We start from the raw sequence: 23,915 nt of genomic DNA on the forward strand, positions 1-23,915 counted from the left end.
ACTCTGTGTGACCCCATGGGCTGGAGCCCCACCAGGCTCCCCTGTCCATGGCATTCTCCAGGCGAAAACACTGGAGTGAGTTGCCATGCCCTCCTCCAGGGAATCTTCCCCACCCAGGGATCGAACCCACGTCTCCTGCAGAGGCAGGCAGGTTCTTTACCGCTAAGGCCACCTGGGAAGCCCCAGGGGCGTCCGCCCTGCGCCCTTAAAAGCCTCGCCCACGCTCTGCGGTGTGCTGGTCCAGGCTGGACTCGGGCCCGCGGGCTGCGGCGTGCAAGGCAGAGGGGGGCACACTTAACAGAGAAGGGGAGGGGAAGGGAGTCTGTCTAGGGGTTCCCAAGAAGACAGGAGAGGAAGCGGGGCGGAGAGACGCGGCCCGAGCCGGAGAGGGCTGGATTCCAGCCCGCGCGCCCCTCGCCGGCGGCTCGCTCCCCGGGGGCCCAGGGTTTGGGGCGGCGGCCGCGGGCGGGGCGAGTTCAGGCCGGGTTCCCGCCCCGGGTTCCGCCCGCCTGCCCGCCCCGCCCCGGGCGGGCTGGCTGGGGCTGTCCTGCCCGCCCACCGCAGCCCGTGCGGCAGCGCGCGCGCCACTCCCGGGACGCTCCCTGCGCGGCGAGGGGCGCACCATGGCGCGTCGGGCCGCCCTAACGCTGCTCCTGTTCGGCCTGCTCGGAAGCCTGGTGTCCACCCAGGGTGAGTGAGCGCCGGCCGGTGGGCACCCCCCCGCCCCCGCCCCCGACCACGGCCAGGGGCGCGCGGATCGGACTTGGCGACCCGCGTTGGGACCCCAGGAAAGGGGGGGCGGCGAGCCTTCAGAGGCGATCCGTGGCGGGTGCACACCGTTTGGCACGCAGTTTGGGGGGCGCACGTGGGGAGGGTTACCTGGGGGCGGACGGTGTCGGGGCTCACCTGCCTGGTGGGGGCGCGCGATGCCGGGACACGCGCCTCGGTGGGAGGCTTACTTTGTGTGGCTGGAGCCGGGGCGCGCGGGGCGGGTCGGCGCCGGGGACCCCTAGGACTCTCCTCCCCACGACAAGGATCCGCTATGCCAGCCGGTGGGCGACGCCGCAAGGAGGCGGGCCCCCTCTTTCCGCTCGCTTTCTCCCCGTGCGCCTTTGGAGGCGGTCCCTCTCAAAGTGTTTTTTTTTTTGTTTTTTGTTTTTTGCTGTAGTTTGTTTGCTTTCAAACCCACAAAGTCTTCAAGTTGGAGGCACCCAATGGGCATTGGCGGCGGCCTCAGACCGCCCCCCGCCCCGAGACCCCACCTCCCGCTGCGCCCGGGTTCCCGTTTCGTTGCGGGGCGCACCCGTGCGCCCCTGCAGGGGCCCCGGTCCCAGCTGCGCGCGGGCCGGGCCTGGTGACGCCTGCCTTCCCGGAGCCACGCCCTACGGCCCCGGCCTAAATTTGGACTCGGCCCGGGAGCCTGAAACCCGGGAGAGGGGGAGGGAGGCCCGAAAAACTCGGAGGCCTGGAGACCATCAAGCGGTGTGTGTGTGTGTGTGTGTGTGTGTGTGTGTGTGTGTGTGTGTGTGTGTGTGTGTGTGTGTGTGTGTGTGTGTGTGTGTGTGTGTGTGTGTGTGTGTGTGTGTGGCCATCAAGCGGGGTGTGTGTGTGTGTGTGTGTGTGTGTGTGTGTGTGTGGCCATCAAGCGGGGTGTGTGTGTGTGTGTGTGTGTGTGTGTGGCCATCAAGCGGGGTGTGTGTGTGTGTGTGTGTGTGTGTGGCCATCAAGCGGGGGGTGTGTGTGTGTGTGTGTGTGTGTGTGTGTGTGTGGCGATCAAGCGGGGTGTGTGTGTGTGTGTGTGTGTGTGTGGCCATCAAGCGGGGTGTGTGTGTGTGTGTGTGTGGCCATCAAGCGGGGTGTGTGTGTGTGTGTGTGTGTGTGTGTGTGTGTGTGTGTCTTAGGGCCGCGGGGACTTGATCAGCGCGCCGCTCGGGTGTAGGGCTCCGCGTCCAAGAGACGCGTAACGATCAGCTATGTGGCCCAGGAGATAACTGGGAAAAACCCTGGAAAAACATAAAGGACGCCCAGGCCGGACACCCTCCACACCCAGCGTGCCTGTCTGTTGGGGGCATTTTTCTTTCTCCTTTTAAAATGGAAGTTGAGATCCTGGTTTCCAGCCTTCTCTGTCCTTTCAAAAGGAAAGTTGCTGGGTGTGGCTTAAAAAAAAAAAAAACAAAAAAAAACCGGTTTCTCCAATTAACGGTTGCTTTCTCTCCTTTATATATGCTTATTTTTTAAGGAAACAGCAACAGGAAAGGTGTCCAGTCTTCAGGACTGGATAGATCAGTGGTAGGCATGATTTAGGAACCAGACTGCAGGACCCCAAAGACCTAAAAAAAATGTTGATCTGGAAATTTCCAGCTCAGCGCTATGAAGGTTGCATTTTTTATGCCCTGGCTCCCGCCTGCTGTTTGTCTTAGGGAGGGTTTGCTAATTAATGTGTGAACTTTTAAACTGTGCCCCTTCCCTGGTGGCTCAGCTGCTAAAGAATCCCCCTGCCGTGCAGGAGACCCCGTTTGGATCCCTGGGTCGGGAAGATTCCCCTGGAGGAGGGCATGGCAACCCACTCCGGTATTCTGGCCTGGAGAACCCCATGGACAGAGGAGCCTGGTGGGCTGCAGTCCGGGGTGGGGGGGCGGTCACAAAAGCGGCTTTCAGTTGAAAACACGTTCAAGAACTTGTGCGTTTTGGGGGAGGCTTTGAAAGACATTCAGCCTGATCCATGGGGACTTGGAATACTTTTATAGCTTGGTGGGGAGGGCCCGGATTGGGTTTCCTGTTTCTCTCTTTCCTGCCTTAAAAACTGCCCGGTTTGCTCCACCGTAAAGTTCTTCGTGAGAGCGCTTTGTTGTTTGTCTGTGTGTGAGTCACACCTGCTGGCGAGAGTTTTTCTAGCCCCCATGAGGCTGCACTGTTCGGCAGCTGCCCACCAGCTCGCTCGCCTGCGTGTGGTAGTATACGCAAGTCCGAGCTGCTCTGCTCGTTCATCCCGCCTTCTCCTTGCCCCGTTCTGTCCGCCCGATCTGTCCTCCACATCTGCCGCTCTCTTCCTGCCCTGCAGAGAGAGAGGTGCGTCTCTACCATTTTTTCCTCGATTCCGCATACACGGAAGCCTAGAGTCTTAACCCCCCGGATGGCCAGGCAAGTCTTTTCCTGCACCAGTTCTTAGGATGAATAAGGCATAGTGTGTTTATGGATCTCCAGAAGTCCTTTTGTGGGTATGTAACGGGCTTCCCTCAGAGAAGGCAATGGCACCCCACTCCAGGACTCTTGCCTGGAAAATCCCATGGGCGGAGGAGCCTGGTGGGCTGCTGTCTGTGGGGTCGCACAGAGTCTGACAGGACTGAGGTGACTTAGCAGTTAGCATGGGGGCTCAGATGGTAAAGAATCCATCCGCCTGCCAGTGCAGGAGACCTGGCTTCCATTCCTGGGCCAGATAGATCCCCTGGAGGAGGGCATGGCAACCCTCTCCACTGTTCTTGCCTGGAGAATCCCATGGACAGAGGAGCCTGGAGGGCCACAGTTTCTGGGGTCACAGAATAGTCAGACACAACTGAGCAACTAACCCTTCATGGACTTCCCTGGTGACCCAGTGGCTAAGACTTTGAGCTGCCAGTACAGTGGGCACGGTTTAGATTCCTAGTCGGGGAATTACTTCCACATGCTGCAAAGAAGACCCAGGAATCAAACCCCGGTCTCCTGAACTGCAGGCAAAGTCTCTACTGTCTGAGTCGCCGGGGGAGCCCCAGCTAGCACCTGGTGTTGTCAAAAAAAAAAAAAAATATATATATATATATATATAAGTAAAAGCAGCTAAGTAAATGTCAGCCCTTCAGTACAGGTTGTCAAAACAGGTTCCTTTAGCCATGCAAAATATTTACCCACCTTTGAAAAAGGGCAGAGAAAGGACTTTGGCCTTGACTAGACAGACCTGTGTTGGCAAAGTCATGTCTCTGCTTTTCAATACGCTGTCTAGGTTGGTCACAGCTTTTCTTCCAGGGAGCAAGTGTCTTTTAATTTCATGGCTGCAGTCACCGTCTGCCGTGATTTTGAAGCCGGAGAAAATGAAGTCTGTCACTGTTTCCATTTTTCCCCATCTCTTTGCTATGAAGGGTTGGGACCAGATGATGTGACTGTATGTATCATGAAACCAGTGAGGGAAGAGAAGTCTGTACCTGTTTCCAACAGAGCTTTTGTGGATTTTTTTTTTTTTTTTTTTGACTGCACTGGGGACTCAGATGATAAAGAATCCATCTGCCTACCAATGCAGGAGACCCAGGTTCTATTCCTGGGCACTGGGTCTTTGTTAGACTTCCCGGATGGCTCAGCGGTAAAGAATCCGCCTTCCAATCCAAGAGACCTGGGTTTGAACCCTGGGTCGGGAAGATCCCCTGGAGAAGGGAACGGCAACCCACTCCAGTCTTCTTGCCTGGAGAATCTCATGGACAGAGGAGCCTGGTGGGCTGCAGTCCACAGGGTCGCAAAAGAGTCAGACAGTTCTGAGCACACTCGCAAAGGGTCAGTCTCCTGTTGTGGCGAGTGTGGGTTACCGTCCAGTTGCAGAGCAGCGGGTCTGGGCATGGGGCATCACTCCCTGCGGCTCCCGGACTCGGGAGTCCAGGCTCGGTAGCTGCACTGCCTGGACTTGGTTGCTCTGATGCATTTGGGATCATCCCGGACCGGGGATCGAACCTCTGTTCTCCTGCATTGGTGGGTGGATTCTTAACCAATGGACCACCGAGGAAGGCCCAGTCCTAATTAATAATCACCCTTACAACCATATGGGAGAAGGACACACACACACACACACACACACACACTTCTACCACACTCAGCAGTTGTGAGTATTTTTTTATGCCCGTGTCCTCCTGGGAGAACGGCCTGGTTGTATGGGACACGCAAATGGTGTGTTGTGTTTGACTCTTTACGACCCCATGGACCGTGGCACCCCAGGCCTCCGTGTCCATCGCCAACTCCCGGAGCTTGCTCAAACTCATGTCCATGGAGTCAGTGATGCCATCCAACCATCTCATCCTCTGTCGACCCCTTCTCCTCCCGCCTTCAATCTTTCCCAACATCAGGGTCTTTTCCAATGAGTCAGGTCTTCCCATCAGGTGACCAAAGTATTGGAGTTTCAGCTTCAGCATCAGTCCTTTCAAGGAATATTCAGGACTGAGTTCCTTTAGGATGGACTGGTTGGATCTCCTTGCAGTCCTCGGGACTCTCAAGAGTCTTCTCCGACACCACAGCTCAAAAGCATCAGTTCTTTGGTGCTCAGCCTCCTTTACGGTCCAACTCTCCCATCCATACATGACCACTGGAAAAACCATAGCTTTGACTAGATGGACCTTTGTTGACAAAGTAGTGTCTCTGCTTTTTAATATGCTGTCTAGGTGGGTCATAGCTTTTCTTCCAATAAGCAAGCGTCTCAATTTCATGGCTGCAGTCACCATCTGCTGTGATTTTGAAGCCACCCCCCCCACCCCGAGATAAAGGCTCTCCGTCTTTCCATTGTTTCCCCATCTATTTTCTATGAAGGGTTGGACCAGGTGACATGACTGCATGTACGATCATAATGAAAAAGTTTGAAAGGTCACAGGAATCTCCAAAATATGACACACAGACAGGAAGTGAGCCCAAGTTACAGTGAAAATAGAGCCTGTAAATTTGGTGGCGTTGGAGCCGGATTGCCCCCAACCCTTGATTTGTTAAAATAAATAAATAGCTGTAAAGGAAAACACAATAAAACCAGGTCTGCCCGTGCCTGTCACAGCTGTAGCTGTATCTCTTCGTGTAGGGAAACAGAAGTCCCTTTTGGTTTTGTTTTTTAATTTCCTGTTCGTATTCTTTACCGAGTTCTTAGAGCAGTTTTGGGAGTTGGCGCATGGGTGTGTTACTTTCGGCTTTGTCTTAGAATGACTCGGTGCACCCACCGTTTGGCTAACTCAGATTATTTTTTTTTGAGTCCAGTAAACAGGAGACCAAAAAGTTCCTTTTTTTTTTTTTTTAATTTTAAATTCCCCAGTGTTTCTGCACGGGGTGGTGGGGTGGGGAGTTCGAGACCTCCGACGTGCCATGAGTTGAGTGCGTTCAAAGAAGAAGATCATCAAACAGGTGAGAGGAGCAAACACCAGCTTGCTTCTGCCCACACTTTGCTAAGGAACCCCTGGTATGGTTTCAGACCGGTTCCTGTCTCTGGGTGGACCTGGCTTCACAGTGAAACCTCTTTGTTCCTGAGGGTCACAGGCTGGGTGGGGACTTTGACATGCGTTTGCAAGTCTGAAACCTCTTTCTTTTTGCTCTGCGTTCTGCCCGTGAAAGTGTTTGATAGAATCTCTTTATTGTCCAGAAGAGCCAGTCAGGACATCAGCGACTTTTCAAAGAGCCGAGTAATGATTCCTTAGGGTGCTTTTGAGAGAGAGAGAGAAAAAAAAAAAGATTACTTAAAAAAAATATTTTTTTAATTGATTGATGATTGCTTTACAATATTGGCTTGATTTCTGTCATGCAGCAACATGAATTAACCATCACTTCAGTTCAGTCGCTCATGCGTGTCCAACTCTTTGCGACCCCATGGACTGCAGCACGCCAGGCCTCCCTGTCCATCACCAACTCCCGGAGTTCACCCAAACTTAGGTCCACTGAGTCAGTGATGCCATCCAACCATCTCATCCTCTGTCATCCCCATAAGCGTACATATGTCTGGGATTCCCCAGCTGATACTAGTGGTAAAAAAAAAAAACCCACCTGCCAAATGTTAGGAGACCTTGGTTCAGTACCTGGGTGGGGAAGATCCCCTGGAGGAGGGCATGGCAACCCACTCCAGTATCCTAGCCTGCAGAATCCCATGGACAGAGGAGCCCGGCAGGCTACATCCAGTGGGGTCGCAAAGAGTCGGACACGACTTAGCACGCACACACACACACATACATGTCCTCTGACTCTTGAATCCCACCTCCGAGTTTGCCTAACAGCTAATCTATCAGCAGAAACTCTACAGGCCAGAAGGGAATGGAAGGCTACCTTTAAAGTACTGAAAGAAAAAGAAAAAGTAATCTACAACCAAGATTACCTGCAAGGATCTCATTCAACATTGATAGGGAAATCAGAAGGTTTACAGATAAGCAGTCATTATAGAGAGTTTAACACCAGCAAACCAGCTTTCCAGCAAATACTAAAGGCACTTCCGTAGGGCAGTACCCACAGGAGGAAGGAAAGACCTACAAAAAGAAACCTGACCCAGAACGATGAAAAATCCACCAGGAGGAACATAGATATGTCAATCATTGATTTTCCAGTGTCTGCAGAGAGTTAGGGTGAATTCCCGCTTGTTCACCGCCCTTCCTTGAGCACGCGGCTAAAGTCAGAAGGGTTGCATTCCAGAGTTTGGAAGGGATTAGTCATCCCCAGACCGTGTAGCCAAAACATTGTGACCACTTCTTTTTCTCAGCGTCCCTCCCCTTCTCCCACCCCCCACCCCTACCCCCAGCCTTGTCTGATTGCACTCTGCCCCTTTGCAAACCGACCAGAAGCGTCGTGGTGGTGTGACCACAAGGGCGCGGTGGACCACATTAGGGGTAGACAGCAAGCAGATAGATGATGCTGCCTCTGGGGCGGGCGAGGAGGCGTGCAGATTTCTCTTTGCAGGGCGAGAATTCAAGTGTGGCCCATCACCATCTGCTCTGATCGGCTATCTGGTCTTAGAGGTCAGTGATCCATGGAGGATCAAGATACCGTCATCTTGGGCACAGAATGAAGCCTTGCTGGACGAAGGGAGCCAGGCAGGTGAATTCTTCAGTGCTTGAACAAGGGGTCACACGGTGTAGGATGAAGACAGAGGGCCTGGGTGGGTCTTAGAGCGGCTTGGCGGTGGTGGTGGGGGGGCGTCATGGGGGGTGAGGTCACGGGGATGGGGTGCTTGCCTGACCCATGAGGGCAGCCCCCACCCCCGCCACTGTGCTGAGGACTGAGTTAAGGACCACTGGCCTGATTGGGGCTTCCCTGGTGGCGCAGCTGGTAAAGAATCTGCCTGCAGTGTGGGAGACCCGGGTTCGATCCCTGGGTCAGGAAGATCCCCTGGAGGAGGGCATGGCAAACCACTCTTGCCTGGAGGATCCCTGTTGACAGAGGAGTCTGGCAGGCTACAGTCCACGGGGTCGCAAAAAGTCAGACCAGGACTAAAGCGACTTGGTACAGCAGGCAGGGCCTGGCTGGACTGAGGCAGCCCTTGGTAGATGGGATTGATGATCGATGGATGGATGACGGGTTATAGATTTATAGGTGACGGACAGGATGCATGCCTAGCTAGATAGATAAGGCCAATAGATGCAGTGATTGCACAGTTAGATGGATGCATGTAGTGATTGGACAGTTGGATGGATGGGTGAATATAGGCAGATAGATCTTGACGTTTTCCTGTGGTCCTGTATGGCTGTGAGTTGGACTGTGAAGGAGGCTGAGCACCGAAGAACTGATGCTTTTGAACTGTGGTGTTGGAGAAGACTCTTGAGAGTCCCGAGGACTGCAAGGAGATCCAACCAGTCCATCCTAAACGAAATCAGTCCTGAATATTCCTTGGAAAGACTGATGCTAAAGCTGAAACTCCAATACTTTGGCCACCTGATGCGAAGAGTTGACTCATTGGAAAAGAGTCTGATGCTGGGAGGGATTGGGGGCAGGAGGAGAAGGGGACGACTGAGGATGAGATGACTGGATGGCATCACCGACTCGATGGGCATGAGTTTGAGTGAACTCCAAGAGTTGGTGATGGACCAGGGAGGCCTGGCATGCTGCGATTCATGGGGTCACAAAGAGTCAGACACGACTGAGCGACTGAACTGAACTGAGATCTTGAAAGTGAAAGTCGCTCAGTCGTGTCCGCCTCTTTGCGACCCCCATGGACTGTACAGCCCAAGGAACTCTCCAGGCCAGAATCCTGGGAGTGGGTAGCCTTTCCCTTCTGCAGGGGATAGATCTTAGATGAATGATCACACATAAATGATACATAAATTGTAGATAAGGTGAATAGACCAGCTAGACTCCTTATAAGCTTCTCACCAGGCTGTGGCTTGTCCTTTCTGCATTCCGACAAGATAAGGGGACTCAGGGCTGGGGAAGAAGGTGAGTGTCGCCTGGGGTGTGGGCTACACAGTCTGGCTGCAGGAAGCAAGCTTCCCTGTCCACCTCTGCGAAGGCGGATGCTGGCTTCCCCCGAGATCCCACCTGCCCCCCCAAAACTTCTCTCCAGCTTACGCTTCACCTCTGTAACCGCTGATGGATCTAATCCATTGTAATCATGCCCGCGGCGTCTACACTGTGCGGGAAGAGGGCTGAGCGCCGGAGAAGGGCTGCTTGCCCCCTGTGGTGCTGCAGAAGGGCTCTCTGAGAGGGCTCCCTCAGACAGCCGGGAGATGCCGCCGTGGAGGTGGTTCGGTGTCCCGCGCCCACGGGGTGACTGATCTTTGCTGACTCGGTGTTCATGGTCTGCCCGTCCTCCCGTTGGAGTGTGCCCACGTGTCACCCTGGCGGGACTCCAGGGAAGATGGACCGTGGCCTCGAGCTCGGTGCTGGGCATCCGGAGGCTTGGTGGTCATTAGGGGCACAGACTCGTGGTTTCTGCAGCAGGTGAAGCCCCAGACGGTGCCCCCCACGAGGAGCCCAGTGCGCAGGCCTTGGGGACGCCCGGGGTCTCGAGAGGATGCGATGACGGAAGGAAGGAGACCAGCTGGCCGAGCGTGATGGGGAGAATGCTGGGTGATGATTCACGGCCTGGTGTCCTTTCTGGGGCCCGCCTCGCCCCATCTGAGTCACGGGGTGCCCCCCTCCCTGTCCCCTCCTCCAGCACATCTGGAGGCTTGAGGGGGAACTGCCTGCAAACCACAGACGCGCTGCAGGCTTCCGGCCCGCGGGCTGGGGTCCTGCCACGCTCTGCAGCGAGCGAACCGCCTTGAAAGTTTCTGCCTCTGAGGTCTGCACCAGGCACTCAGCCTCTGGCTGTGTGGACAGTCCACCCCGCCTCCATGATTGCTGGGGTGGGGCTTGGGTTGGGGGGGGGCTCTGTGTATGGGCCTCCCCGCCGAGGTGGGAGGCACTCAGGGGAGCCGTCAGCTTCTTGAAGTCGGGGTGGGGAGACAGGAGGCAGCCTCTGGGGAGAGCGGGGGCCTGGTCAATGTGGAGACGCCGCCCAGGTGACGGGTAGAGAACCATCCCGGCTGGGCGTCTACCAGAGTCTGCAGTGAGCGCCGCTGGGCAGGGAGGCAGTGTGTGCACACCCCCTCAGACAGAAGGCGCGTGCACTGGTTCAATACGTATTCACGCGCGCGCGCGCACACACACAGCACTTGTTCAATACGTATTCACGCGCACGCGCACACACACACGTATATGCACCCGTGAGCGCGTACCTGTGGCGCACACATACACACCAGGGTGAACGTCTTCGTCGCTCAGTCATGTCTGACTCTCTGCAACCCCATGGACGGAGGAGCCTGGCGGGCCGGCCATGGGATGCTCCAGGCAGGAACACTGGAGTGGGTCGCCATACCCTCCTCCAGGGGGTCTTCCCGACCCAGGGACCGAGCCTGCATCGCCTACTTTGGGAGGCGGGTGCCTTACCTTCCGAGCCGCCTGGGAAGCCCAGATGTAGGAGGGTGTGCGTCTGAGTCTTAAACCCCTTATTCATCGCCCCACCACCACTTCTGCCTTTTGGGAACCACAAGTTTGTCCTCTGTGTCTGTGAACCTGTTTTGGTTTTATAAATAGCTTCACTGGTCTAATGTTTTTTTTACATTGTACACGTCAGCGATACATGATATCTGGCTTTCTGTGTCTGACTGACTTCACTGAGTATAATCGTCTCCAGGTCCACCCATGTGGCCGCAAATGGCATGATTGCATTCTTTTTTTTAAAATAATACCTGTCTGCCTGTTCTTAATACACAGATGGGGGAAAAAATCACACACAGAGACACACTGCCCCGAACTCTACACACCCAAACTGCACACATCAGCATAGGAATCCCCGCCTGTACACACACCACAAATCCACACATCCACACTGCACAGACAAAGCAAGCACACGTACCTATACGGATACACGCATGCAAACACCCCATACCACACACCTACACACCAACCCCCGTGGGTCCCAAGTGAGTGAGAGTCGCTCAGTCGTGTCTGACACTTTGCGACCCCACAGACTGTAGCCCCGCCAGGCTCTTCTGTCCATGGGATTCTCCAGGCAAGAATACTGGAGAGGGTTGCCATGCCCTCCTCCAGGGGGTCTTCCCGACCCAGGGATCGAACCCGGGTCTCCCGCATTGCAGGCAGATTCTTTACCATCTGAGCCGCCAGGGAATCCCAAGCCACTCTGTAAATGGGCACAGATACACACACACACAGTCAGTCACTCAGCACACACAGCTGCCCGTCTGCCAGCATCCACACAAAAGAGGAAGGGAGAGGGAGGCGGTTCTAGTCTTCCTGTGTGACATTCTGCAGGACGGAACATGTGACCGTCTGGAGCTTCCCGGTGATGAAAGCGGCCTGTTAGATGCCCGGCACTTCCTGAGGTTGGGGGGAGGGGTGGTGCGTGTCATCTTTGATTTGTGCACATTTGCAAAGACCCTGATTCTGGGAAAGATTGAGGGCGGGAGGAGAAGGGGGCGACAGAGGATGAGATGGTTGGAAGGCATCCCCGACTCAATGGACATGAGTTTGGGTAAACTCCGGCAGGTGGTGATGGAGAGGGAGGCCTGGAGTGCTGCAGTCCATGGGGTCGCAGAGTCGGACACGATTGAGCGACTGGACTGAACAGAACAGTGATCCTTCAATCGGCCACCATTCTTCTTCCTGCTGACCGGACACTCAGCAGAATTACCTTGGCTTTTCTTCATTTCATCGTTAATTGGAAATAGAAATAGTGTTGACATCATTTCAATAAAGCAGTCAGCAACCGGATAGAACAGCAGCGGAATAAAGGCAGTTTCCCCTCTTCTCGGCAGCACTTAAGAAAGAAAAGGAAAAGTTACCCTTTTCCGGATCGTCTGGTGTTTCTACAGGAAGTGCGTTTGGGTTGTTTAGTTATAGACAGTTATGCCAAGGGTTTTCCTCTCCACGTCTTTCTCCGTCGTGTGTTGGAAATTGGGCTTTTCCGGTAACTCAGACGGTGAAGAATCCTGGCAGTGCAGGAGACGCGGGTTGGATCCCTGGGGCGTGAAGAACCCCCTGGAGAAGGGAATGGCTACCCACCCCCGTGCTGAAAGCTGTTCCTTGCCGATTTCGAAAGACCTGCTTTTTTTTTAGAATAACTCACGTGCAGAATTATCCTGGTTTCCCGCTAGTTTAATTGATGTTAAACCCGGAGATCGTCGACAGTCTAAAACATAAGCTGACATGTTCTTACGTTTAGGCTTCAGGGTGAATATTCCAAGAGAGAACTCAACACGTGATCCACCTCCCAAAACCACGCCCCCTTTTTATTGTTTCCTTGCCTTCCGAATTTAATTTTTCGTAACTAACTGGACTGTTTTTTTTTTTTTTTTCCAGATGATTTCGATTTATCGCTCGCCCTTGATGGTAAGTCAGATTGCAAGCATTTTATAGACTTGGAAAATATCCTATACATTCTATACTCCACTATATTCTATTCTATACCATATTACTATAGTAGATCTTTTTAAACACGTCTTAACGGCGATCACCAGACTCACATTTGTTGAGGAAAATCGAGATGCTCTCACCGGGATACGTTAATCCTTTTTTTTTGGATTGAATAACTTCCATACTCTGTGGCGGTCAGGAGGCCACACAGGATTGCCAGGCGCTTGGAGAAGTGGGCGGTCCCCCGTGGGCTGGTCCTCGGTGAGCTGATTTCCTGTGGACTGATCTCTCATGGGCTGATTCCCCGTGGACTGGTCTCCTGTGGGCTGGTCCCTTGTGGGCTGGTTTTCCATGGGCTGGTCCCCCGTGGGCTGGTCTCCTGTGGGCTGGTTTTCCATGGACTGGTCCCCTGTAAGCTGGTCTCCCATGGGCTGGTCTCCTGTGGACTGGTTTTCCGTGGACTGGTCCCCCGTGGGCTGATTTCCTGTGGGCTTGTCCCTTGTGGGCTGGTCTCCTGTGGGCTGGACTTTTGTGAGCTGGTTTCTTGTGGGCTGATTTCCTGTGGGCTTGTCCCTTGTGGACTGGTTATCTATGGACTGGTCTCCTGTGGGCTGGTCCCCCATGGGCTGGTTACTTGTGGGCTGATTTCCTGTGGGCTTGTCCCCCGTGGGCTGATTTCCTGTGGGCTTGTCCCTTGTGGGCTGGTCCCCTGTGGGCTGGTCTCCCGTGGGCGGGTCCCTCGTGGGCTGGTTTTCCATGGACTGGTCCCCTATGGGCTGGTCTCCCATGGGCTGGTTTCCTGGGGGCTGGTCCTCTGTGGGCTGATTTCCTGTGGGCTTGTCCCTCGTGGGCTGGTTTTCCATGGACTGGTCCCCCGTGGGCTGGACTTTTGTGAGCTGGTTTTTCGTGGGCTGATTTTCTGTGGGCTGGTCCCCCGTGGGCTGGACTTTTGTGAGCTGGTTTTTCGTGGGCTGGTTTTCCGTGGACTGGTCCCCCGTGGGCTGGACTTTTGTGAGCTGGTTTTTCGTGGGCTGATTTTCTGTGGGCTGGTCCCCCGTGGGCTGGACTTTTGTGAGCTGGTTTTTCGTGGGCTGATTTTCTGTGGGCTGGTCCCCCGTGGGCTGGCTTCTGTGGGCTGGTCCCCCGTGGGCTGGCTTCTGTGGGCTGGTCCTGCTGATTCCTGTGTGTTGGTCCCTCATGGGCTGGTCCCTCGTGGGCTGGTGTTCCATGGACTGGTCCATCTGTGGACTGGTCCGTCTGTGGGCTGGCTTCTGTGGGCTGGTCCCCCGTGGGCTGGTGTTCCGTGGGCTGGTCCCCCGTGGGCTGGTGCTCCGTGGACTGGTCACTCCGTGGGCTGGTCCGTCTGTGGGCTGGTCCCCCGTGGACTGGTCCCTCTGTGGGCTGGTCCCTCTGTGGGCCGGCCCCCCGTGGGCTGCTCCGCCGGGGTCACCCTGACTCCATCCCTCATCCTGTGGCTGCATCTCCCCAATCTCCGCATCTCCTTTCACGCGGCCACTTGGCGTCAGCGCCTCTCCATCTCCCAGTCTCCGTCTCGTAAGGGCCCTCGTCTGTAAGGGTCTGTGCTAATACACCATGAACCCCCACCTTCACCAACATAACTTGCAAAGACCCTCTTTGTAAAGAAGGTCGGATGCTGAGGCTCCCATGGAATCTGGGGGCCCAGGATCCATCCCAGGACATCTCTTTTTAACTCCTGGGGTCCGATGCGGAGGCGTCAGTGAAACCACAAGAGCAGCAGCGTTCCCAAAAGCCATCGGTTGGGAGTGTTGGGGAGGGGGATAGTCTTATCCTTGACGGTGGGAGCCTTCTTCTGCTTGGCTGCTGGGAAGAGGTGCCCTGGAGGTGTCGGTGATCTCAGCCCCACTCTGCCTTGCTGCCCAGAGGGTCAGCCTTGGTGGGAGTCCCAGGTGGCCCAAAGGGTGCTCCGCCAAAGAAACTGGAACAGCCTTTTAGTTTTAGCCAGGGGTCCGCCATCCCCCGGCTCCCCCAGCTCCTGCAAAGGCCCCGACCTCTGCCCCGTGTCCTGGTGCTAAACAGCTGTTCTCCGGGCTTCCTCTTCCGCTCCTTGACCGCTGGCTGAGCTGTCTGGAAAACATGATGCTTCAGACATTCTCTGACTCTTTTTTTTTTTTTCTTTCTTTCTCTGAAACGTATTTATTTGGCTCTGCTGGGCCTTTGTGGCAGACCGTGGACTTTCTCTAGTTTTGGCGAGCGGGGGTTACTCTCTAATTGGGGTACACGGGCTTCTCATTTTGGGGGCTCCGCTTGTTGCAGAGCAGGGGTCCTAGGCCACGCAGGATTCAAGAGTTGGACCTTGAAGTGATTCAAGAGTTGTGGGAGCGTGGGCTTACTTGCCTTGTGGGATCTTCCCAGATCAGGGCTTGAATCCCTGTCCCCTGCATTAGCAGGGGGATCCTTAACTCCTGGACCCACCCACGGAAGACCACCCCTCTCTGACTCTTTTTAAGGAAAACAGGAGAGCGTGGAGGGTTGACTGTGTTTCCCAGCCACCAGATTTCCTGGCTGAGATGCCTTTTCTCTTTCACAGATGACAAGAAACCCACTCCTCCTCCACAAAAACCAGCGCCCGGTAAGAAGCAGAGGTGCTCAGCGTCCAAAAACACAGCGCAGAAGCTGTCATGCACCCCACTTTCACCAGGAGCTGGGGGACATGCAGACGGCTAGATGCCCGCAATGGATACAGCCTGGTTCATATTTGAACGATGCTGTGATGTCTCACGTCCAGCAGTGGCCGTAAAAGAGCAGACGCTGACACTTTGGCGAGGTGCTCTGGGGGTCCCGTGGGAAGCGTCTCTTTATGCCGAGTATCTGTTACTGGATTTCAATACTCATCTCTCGGGAGGAGCAATTTTAGAAGCTGGGACCCTCTCATAACCCGTGAGCAGACTCAGATCTCGGTGTCCACGAGGACCATACCTGATGTCACTCACCCTTTCTGGAAAAATGTCAAGGTTCAGAAACCAGTGACAGAATTGCCTAAGGATCAGATTCACTGGGGTGTGGGGGCGGCTTCCCAGGTGGGGCTAGTGGGAAAGAACCCGCCTGCCAGTGCAGGAGAGGTAAGAGACGCAGGTTCGAGCCCTGGGTCGGGAAGATCCCCTGGTGGAGGGCATGGCAACCCACTCCAGTCCAGTATTCTTGCCTGGAGAATCCCACGGACAGAAGAGCTGGGTAGGGTACAGTCCATGGGGTTGCAGGGAGTTGGACACGACTGAAGTGACTTAGCTCACACACACACACGCACGCATGCACGCACGCACACACAGACTCACTGGGGGTTAGCCACCCAGCATTCAATCAACGCCCAAAGTTAACCGAGCTCTGATCACTTATTTATATATATATATGTATATATAACAGCTCCGTTTAATTACTGGATTTCTCATGTAAAAAGGGGAAAGTGTTAGTCAGTCATGTCTGACTCTCTGCAAGCCCGTGAACGGTGTAGCCTGCCAGGCTCCTCCGTCTGTGGGACTGTCCAGGCAAGAATGCTGGAGTGGGTTGCCATTGCCCTCTCCAGGGGATCTCCCTGACCCAGGGATCGAACCTGGGTCTTCTGCATTGCAGGCCATGTCTTTACTGTCTGAGCCACCAGGGAAGCGTCGTGAGTAAAGGATACCGTTGCTCATGTGACTCTGTGTTTGACCCACCCGCGCGTGCAGAACATGCTGGCTGAGTCACTGTTGAACAACGGAAATGTGTACCGTCACGAGCTCCCTGGAACGCTGATGGTGTTTCCTACGTATGACTCACGATGGCTCAGAACCTTGTGCTGGGTGGGCACAGAACCTCTCCTGGGTGTCTCCGGGACTTGAGTCCTTAAGACAAAGAAGGCCACCTCTAAAATCTCCAACCCTCTGAAACGTCACATCCGTTTATCGAGCACGCCTGGGTCAGCCGAATCACTTTTTCACGGGGTGTGAACCCGAATCAGGCCACGCGTTTCTGTTGTTGTATTATAACATCTACGTTGCCAAAGTCACGGGCAACTTGGGAGAGTTGGTTGCAGGGTGGACAGTCAACAGGGAAAGAATTGTCTGCAGACAGAAGTCGGAATTCCAGCTTGGTCCAGGGGGCCCATAACTGATCGATAGATACCTTTCAGGATTTTGATTTTGCCCTTTGGTTCTTCTCCTGAAAGAGAAGAAGGGTGTCAACGCGGTCGGGAGTTCCGTTTTGCGGTTGATACACACTGATACACCATACTGTCTGCGTCGAAAGCCATTTCTGCAGAACTTCAGTTCACGCAGAACTTCAGTGTTCACTGTTTTTTCTCCTTTAGGGAATGATGACTTCGATTTGACCGATGCCATTGGTGGTGGAGGAGACGGTAAGTAGTCTTGTCGGAAATCTCCTGTGGGTCTGACCTGGTTATTGGATCATTTCAAAGAGGCTCTTTTCTCTTTTAATTAAATCAAATGAGTTTGCCCCCCGGAAAAGCCTAAGGAACGGGTGTTATTGTTTGTTGGGTTTTGAGCTTTTGGCTTTTGTCTGTCTTCTTTGGATTTAGAACTTACGGTGTCTGCGGGGATGTGAGACAGAATGAAAACACCCTGGGCAGGGCTGGCCTCGTGGGGTCGTGGGGTCGCGCCCAGTAGGTCTTCCATCCTTGGTGGAACGAAGGCTGTGTGGCCGCTGTATTCAAAATGGTAGCACAGTTTGAGCAAGGGTATGCAAAATGAATTCTCAGTTTGCACTGGACCCCACAAATTCTGTGGCGGGCCCAGCCATCTGCTTTATTTGCTATTGGAAGTGAAGTGTTACAGCGGGATGCTGACGGACAGAAACCCGCAGGTGGCTGCGTGTACGTATCCCCACCGTGACAAGGTGTCCCCGGCCATGACGAAGGGCACACTTCCGTTTCCCACAGCCCGGTTAGCCAGCTGTATGCAAATGCTTCCCAGATGGCGCTTAGTGGTAGAGAACCCGCCTGACGATGCTGGAGACGGAAGAGACACGGATTCAATCCCTGGGTCGGGAAGATCCCCTGGAGGAGGGCACGGCACCACACTCCAGTATCCTTGCCTGGAGAATCCCATGGACAGAGGAGCCTGGCGGGCCACAGTCCGTGGGGTCGCAGAGAGTTGGACACGCCTGGAGCGACTTGGCACCCACACGTGCAAACGCATGTTCTGTGTTCTTGACCTCAGAGTGCTCCTAACTGCAACTGTCCTCTTTCACAGACGACCGAGTGTCACCCAAGCCGCCGAAGCCAAAACCTCAGCCAAACCCCAAGCAGCCTGGCACTTCTGGTGAGACCCTGGGGCTCCTAGGGCGTGTTTCAGAGTTCAGTGACCTCTATGTCAGCTGAAGGGAGGTCATTCCAGACTTGGTGTGATCCTACAGTGAATTATGGCAACCCACTCCAGTGTTCTTGCCTGGAGAATCCCAGGGACGGGGGAACCTGGTGGGCTGCTGGCTATGGGGTCGCACAGAGTCGGACACTACTGAAGCGACTTAGCAGCAGCAGCATTAGTGAATTGGAGAAGGAAATGGCAACCCACTCCGGTATTCTTGCCTGGAGAATCCCATGGACGGAGGAGCGTGGTGGACTGCTGTCCATGGGGTTGCACAGAGTCGGACACGGCTGAGCGACTTCACTTTCACTTTCCCTTACAGTGAATGCTCTGTACAAGGGAATTCCAATTTTCCAGTCTTGGAAAGCAGTATTCAGAAAGATTTCTTTTTTTTTTTTTGGATATGATGTTTAGTTTGCTGATTTTACTTCCAAGATTGCAATGGAAATTAAAAAAAAAAGAAAAACAGTATAAGATTTTAAATATAGAGAATCAACATGGGAAAGCATGGGCTTCCCTGGAAGCTCAGCTGGTAAAGAATCTGCCTGTAATGCGGCAGACCTGGGTCCCGTCCCGGGGTCGGGACGATCCCCTGGAGGAGGGCATGGCAGTCCACTCTAGTATTCTTGCGTGGAGAACCCCACGGACAGAGCAGCCACTCATCCATACACACACACACACACACACACACACGCACAAGCATGCACACAAATAGATGGAAAAACCTGCGTTTCATGATCGAGTCTGTTGCTGTTGGTGGCAGCATTCCAGAGAGCCTTCTCCACGAGTTCTTTCCCTATTCCCCGTTGCCCACCGAAACTCCGCATAGTCCGCTCCTGGAAACCACCCTCTGTTTCGGGCAGCTTGCCCAGAGGATGGTGGATAATTTTGAACAGTGGAATTTGTCTCATCACGGGCTCCCTGGGGCAGGAACACTTTCCCAGGAGCACCTCACGATAACTCGGTAAGTCCGCGTTGGGTGGATACATAAGCTCTCCCAGTTGTCTCTGGGACTCGAAAAAGAGTCTTTAAGAAGGCAGCATCTGAAACCATCAGGAGTCTTTCATTTTGTGGACAGAAAACATCCTTTTATGGAGCACAGCTGGGTCAGTTAAATCCCTCTTGCAGTGGGCACTAGCCTAGATTTGGCCACAGATATCCGTTCTTACATTGTAACATCTGTATTGCTAAAGTCATTGGCAACTTGGGAGGGCTGGTTATAGGGTGGACAGTCAATGGGAAAGAATTCTGTGCAGGCAGAATTTGGAATTCCCACTCGGCCCATGGGGCGTAATTGATTTATAAGTTGCTTTCATTATTTTGATTTCGTTTTTCCTTGTATTTTTCTTCTGGACCTTAACATTCTTCTAAGACTGTGAAAATGGTCAGAGTTTGGTTTTGCTGTTGAGTTTTTGGTCAGCCTGATAACTCGATACTGTCTGTATAGAAAGCCATTTCTGGTCTTCGTTTCACGCACAACTTCAGTCTTCACTATCTTTCTCCTTTAGGGAGTGATAACTGGGATTTAAACGATGCCCTTGATGGTGGAGGAAAGGGTAAGTAGGCTGTCTTAAATCTCCTACGTGTCTGAATTGATTATTTATCATTTCAAAGGAGTGTGTCTCTCTTAAAGATGTCAAATTCGTTTTCACCGGGAAACCCTGAGGAATAGGTGTATGGTTTCTGTGATTGAGTTTTGGGCTTTTTTCTGTACGCTGATAAGAAAGGTACATCACGAGCCCACGTGATGGGGGAGGATCAACCAGGCTGGGGAGGTACCTTATCTTTTGTTTTAGAACTCTTAGAGTCTTTGGGGTGTATAAGGCACTTTGAATACCATTGGTCGGGCTGAGCCTCACAGGCACGTGGGAACACGCAGGAACCCCACACTCACAAGGGGCTCCATTTTTGGTTGAGCAAACAGAGGCCACACTTTCATTGCTCACGGTTCAGTGTGGCCACCGTATTGAAATTCCTGGTACAGTTTGGAGCAAGGACATGCAAAATGCATTTTTCACTCTGCACTGGACCCCACACGTTCTGCAGCTGGCCCAGCCATCTGCTTTATTTTCTGTGGGAGAGACAGGAAGTGAAGGATTATAGTTGGATGCCGACAGACACAAATGCGCAGGTGGCTGTGTGTACGTTCATCCCCAGCACGACAAGGTGTCCCCGGCTGTGACAAAGGGCACACTTCCATTTCCCACTTAACTGTCTGTACGTAAGCGCTTCCCAGGTGGTACCAGTGATTTAAAAAAAAAAAAACTGCCTGCCCAAGGCAGCAGACATAAGAGATATGGGTTTGATCTCTGGGTCTGGAAGACCCCCTGGAGGAGGGCATGGCAACCCACTCCAGTCTTCTTGCCTGGAGAATCCCTTGGACAGACTGTATCCCGCGGGCTACAGTCCACGGGGCCGCAGAAGAGTCAGACACGACTGAGCGACTTACACACACTCGTCCAAACGCATGTCTTGCTTTCTTGACCTCAGAGTGCTTACAAGTGCAACTGTCCTCTTTCACAGGTGGCGGAGCGTCACCCGACTCACCGAACTCAAAACCTCAGCCAGACCCCAAGCAGCCTGACTCTAACGGTGAGACCCTGGGCCTCCTGGGGTTCCTTGTGTGCCTTTCAGGCTTCCGTGATCCCTGTGTCAGCTGAAAGGCGGTCATTCCAGGGTTAGCGTGATCGTACAGTGAACGCTCTGTGCAAGGGAATGCCGATTTTCCAGTCCTGGAAAGCAGTATTCAAAAAGATATTTTTTTCTTGTTTTGGATTCGATGTTTAGTTTGCTGACTTTACTTACCAGATTTTAATGAAAGCTCAGAAGTATTCAATGTGATTTTTAATATAGAGAATCATTCTGGAGAAACATATGAGCTTGAGCAAAAGCTCTTTGTTTTTCCTTGATGCTTTCTGCTTTTTCTCACCCATCTTCGCGTTCTCAGAGACATTTGACTGCCATCAGTTTTCTGAGTGGAAGAGCTGTCGAAACTTCCCATTTTGAGTGGACTTTTTTTGTTCATTGAAATGCATTATTTGTTTGTATATTTTGCACATTTTTGTATTTGTTTGATGGCATCACCAACTCAATGGACGTTGAGTTGGAGCAAACCGTGGGAGATGGTGATGGACGGGGAGGCCTGGCGTGCTGCAGTCCGTGGGGTGGCAGAGTCGGTCAAGACTGAGTGACTGGCTGAACTGATTTATTTGTTTAATTTTTAACCTGGAAAAATAAGAATAATGTCCATCTTCTAACACAGTGAAGGGGATTATTCTCTCTAGTATTTTATATCCGTTTAAATGCAAGCAATGTTAAGTGAAACTGTCAGCCTTTAACTCATACTGTGTTATAACGTTGTTGTTCACTTGCCAAGTTACGTCCGACTCTCCACGACCCCATGGACTGCAGCAGGCCAGGCCTCCCTGTCCATCACCAACTCCCGGAGCTCGCTCAGACTCATGTCCATCCAGTCGGTGGTGCCATCCACCGACCTCATCCTCTGTCGTCCCCTTCTCCTCCTGCTTTCAGTCTTTCCCAGCATCAGGGTCTTTTCCAGTGAGTCGGGTTTTCTCATCAGGGGGCCAGAGTATTGGAGCTTCAGCTTCAGCATCAGCCCTTCCACTGAAGATTCAGGCCCGATTTCCTTCAGAATGTACTGGTTGGATCTCCTTGCAGTCCAAGGGACTCCCAGGAGTCTTCTCCAGCACCGCAGTTACAAAGCATCAGCGGCGCTCAGCGTTCTCCATGGTCTGACTCTCACATCCGTACACGACCCCTGGGATAACCATGGCTTTCAATGTACAGACCTTGGTCGGCAATGATCTGTATCTGTGTTTGCTTTTTAATATGCTGTTTAGGTTTCTCACCGCCTTCCATGCGTAATGTCAAACTTTTCACTAACCAGTATTCCAGAAGCATTTTCTGAAGTTATTTGCAAGTTTTAATTGTATGAGTTTTCTTGGCAGTTAGATGTGATCACACCTGATGGCTAATTCTGAAGATGGTGTGTGTCTTCTGATCGTTCAGAATGACGGGTCTTAGTTTATCATAGTTTAGAACGTGGATGTCCCAGGGGGTCAGCATGGGCGTAGGAGGCGGCCTCTTAGGAGGGTGGGGGGTGGTGGAGGGAGGTCAGCACTGCCGAAGAGCCCGCGTGATGGGGGAGAATCAACCAGGCTGGGGAGGTACCTGGACACAGAGCTGCAAAGCAGACAGACAGTGCGCGCACACACTCAGGCTCAGATACAAGGCACACGCGCCCACGTACATGCGCAGCGCTTGTTCAGTACATGCTCATGCACGCAGACACACGCATGTGCACTCACGTCCCTCTGGGCACTGGTGCAGTGGGCCCCTATGCAGTGTGCATGCTCTGGGAAGCACACGCACGCATACAGGCACACGAACACACACACAAACATGAGAGGCATACCCGTACACACACATGAGCGTGCGCACGCCTGTTAGTTGGAAAAACCTGCACGTGATGACCAAGTGTGTTGCTGTCGGTGGGAGCCTTCCAGAGAGCCTTCTCCACGTGTTCTTTCCGTATTCCCCGCTTTCCCACCCAAACTGGCCGTCTCCCAGTCCTGGAATCCCTCTGCTTTGGGCAGCTTGCCCAGAGGACGTGCTGGATAAATCGAGCTGTGGAATTTGTACCATCACGGGATCCCTGGGGGCGGCAACAATGTTTCTGACTAGGGACTCCTGCGATCCCTGTTGGGTGGATACATTGCAAGCTTCGCTGGCACTTGAGAAAGCGTCCTTAAAACGAAGAAGGCAGCCTCTGAAACCGTCAGCGGTGGTCACATCATTTCTGTCCAGCACAACGGTGTTTGGAACATCCACATCGCGGAAGCTGTCTGCAGCTTGGTAGAGGATGGTGGTTATACGTTGGACGGTCAGAGGCAGAGAATGCCCCATAGGCCGAAGCTGACGCTGTGGCTCAGTTCTCGAGGCCTAATTGATTTATAAATTACCGTCATTAGTTTGGTTTGGCTTTATTCTTCTCCTTGAGGAGGAGAGTGAGATGAAAGCAGTCGGGAATTTGGTATTTCTCTGGAGTCTTTGGGCTTCCCTGGTGGCTCAGCTGCTAAAGAATCCGCCTGCAATGCAGGAGATCTGGGTTCCATCCCTGGGTCGGGAAGATCCCCTGGAGAAGGGAACAGCTACCCACTTCAGTTCTCCGGCTTGGAGAATTCCTCGGACTGTATAGCCCATGGGGTCGCCAAGACTCGGACACGACTGAGCGACTTTGACTTTCTTCACTCTTTGCTCAGTCTGATATTCTGTAGCATCCATGCCGAAAGCCATTTCTGCCATTCATTTCAGCTAGAATTTCAGTGTTCTCCTTTAGGGAATGACGAGTCCGCTTTAAAAGATGCTGTTGGTGATGGAGGCAACAGTAATTAGCCTTAAGTCTCCCATGTGTCTGACTTGCTTATTTATCATTTCAGAGGCTTGTCTCTTTGAAGGAAGTCGATTGAGGTTTCACTCAGAAAGCCTAAGGAGCAGGTGTATTGCTTGTCGTTGTTGAGGTTTTGTCTTTTATCCCTATGCTTAATTTCATTCTGGGCTTTCTGGGTGGCTGCTGCTGCTGCTGCTGCTAAGGCGCTTCAGTCGTGTCCGACTCTGTGCGACCCATAGACGGCAGCCCACCAGGCTCCCCCATCCCTGGGATTCTCCAGGCAAGAACGCTGGAGTGGGTTGCCTCTAGTGGTATAAAGAAGTGACCTGCCAGTGCAGGAGACTAAGAGACGCGTATCTGATGCCTGGGTTGGGAATATCCCCTGGAGGAGGGCGTGGCAACCCACTCCAGTGTTCTTGCCTGGAGAATCCCACAGACAGAGGAGCCTGGGGGCTACAGTCCACGGGATCTCAAAAAGTTGGACACGACTGAGGTGACTTAGCACACATTGAGTCTGCGGTAGCATTTAGGTCTGTAAAAACCACATTCGGACCTGAATTTATAAA

General features: G+C 53.3%; 1 protein-coding gene across 1 annotated transcript in view; it reads left to right on the forward strand.

Annotated features, from left to right (window-relative positions):
• Positions 1–545: 545 nt before the first annotated feature.
• Positions 546–23,915, forward strand: part of CD99 (CD99 molecule (Xg blood group)) — a 31,199-nt gene continuing 7,829 nt past the window's right edge. Inside the window, exons 1-7 of the mRNA XM_052663500.1 lie at positions 546–690; positions 12,547–12,576; positions 15,170–15,211; positions 16,925–16,972; positions 17,826–17,894; positions 19,448–19,495; positions 20,463–20,531. Coding sequence (XP_052519460.1) covers positions 624–690; positions 12,547–12,576; positions 15,170–15,211; positions 16,925–16,972; positions 17,826–17,894; positions 19,448–19,495; positions 20,463–20,531 — 373 coding nt within the window. The 5' untranslated portion in view covers positions 546–623. The remainder of the gene's footprint in view (positions 691–12,546; positions 12,577–15,169; positions 15,212–16,924; positions 16,973–17,825; positions 17,895–19,447; positions 19,496–20,462; positions 20,532–23,915) is intronic.

Source organism: Budorcas taxicolor, chromosome X, assembly GCF_023091745.1.
Source record: "Budorcas taxicolor isolate Tak-1 chromosome X, Takin1.1, whole genome shotgun sequence".
In the NCBI taxonomy this organism is placed as follows: domain Eukaryota; kingdom Metazoa; phylum Chordata; class Mammalia; order Artiodactyla; family Bovidae; genus Budorcas; species Budorcas taxicolor.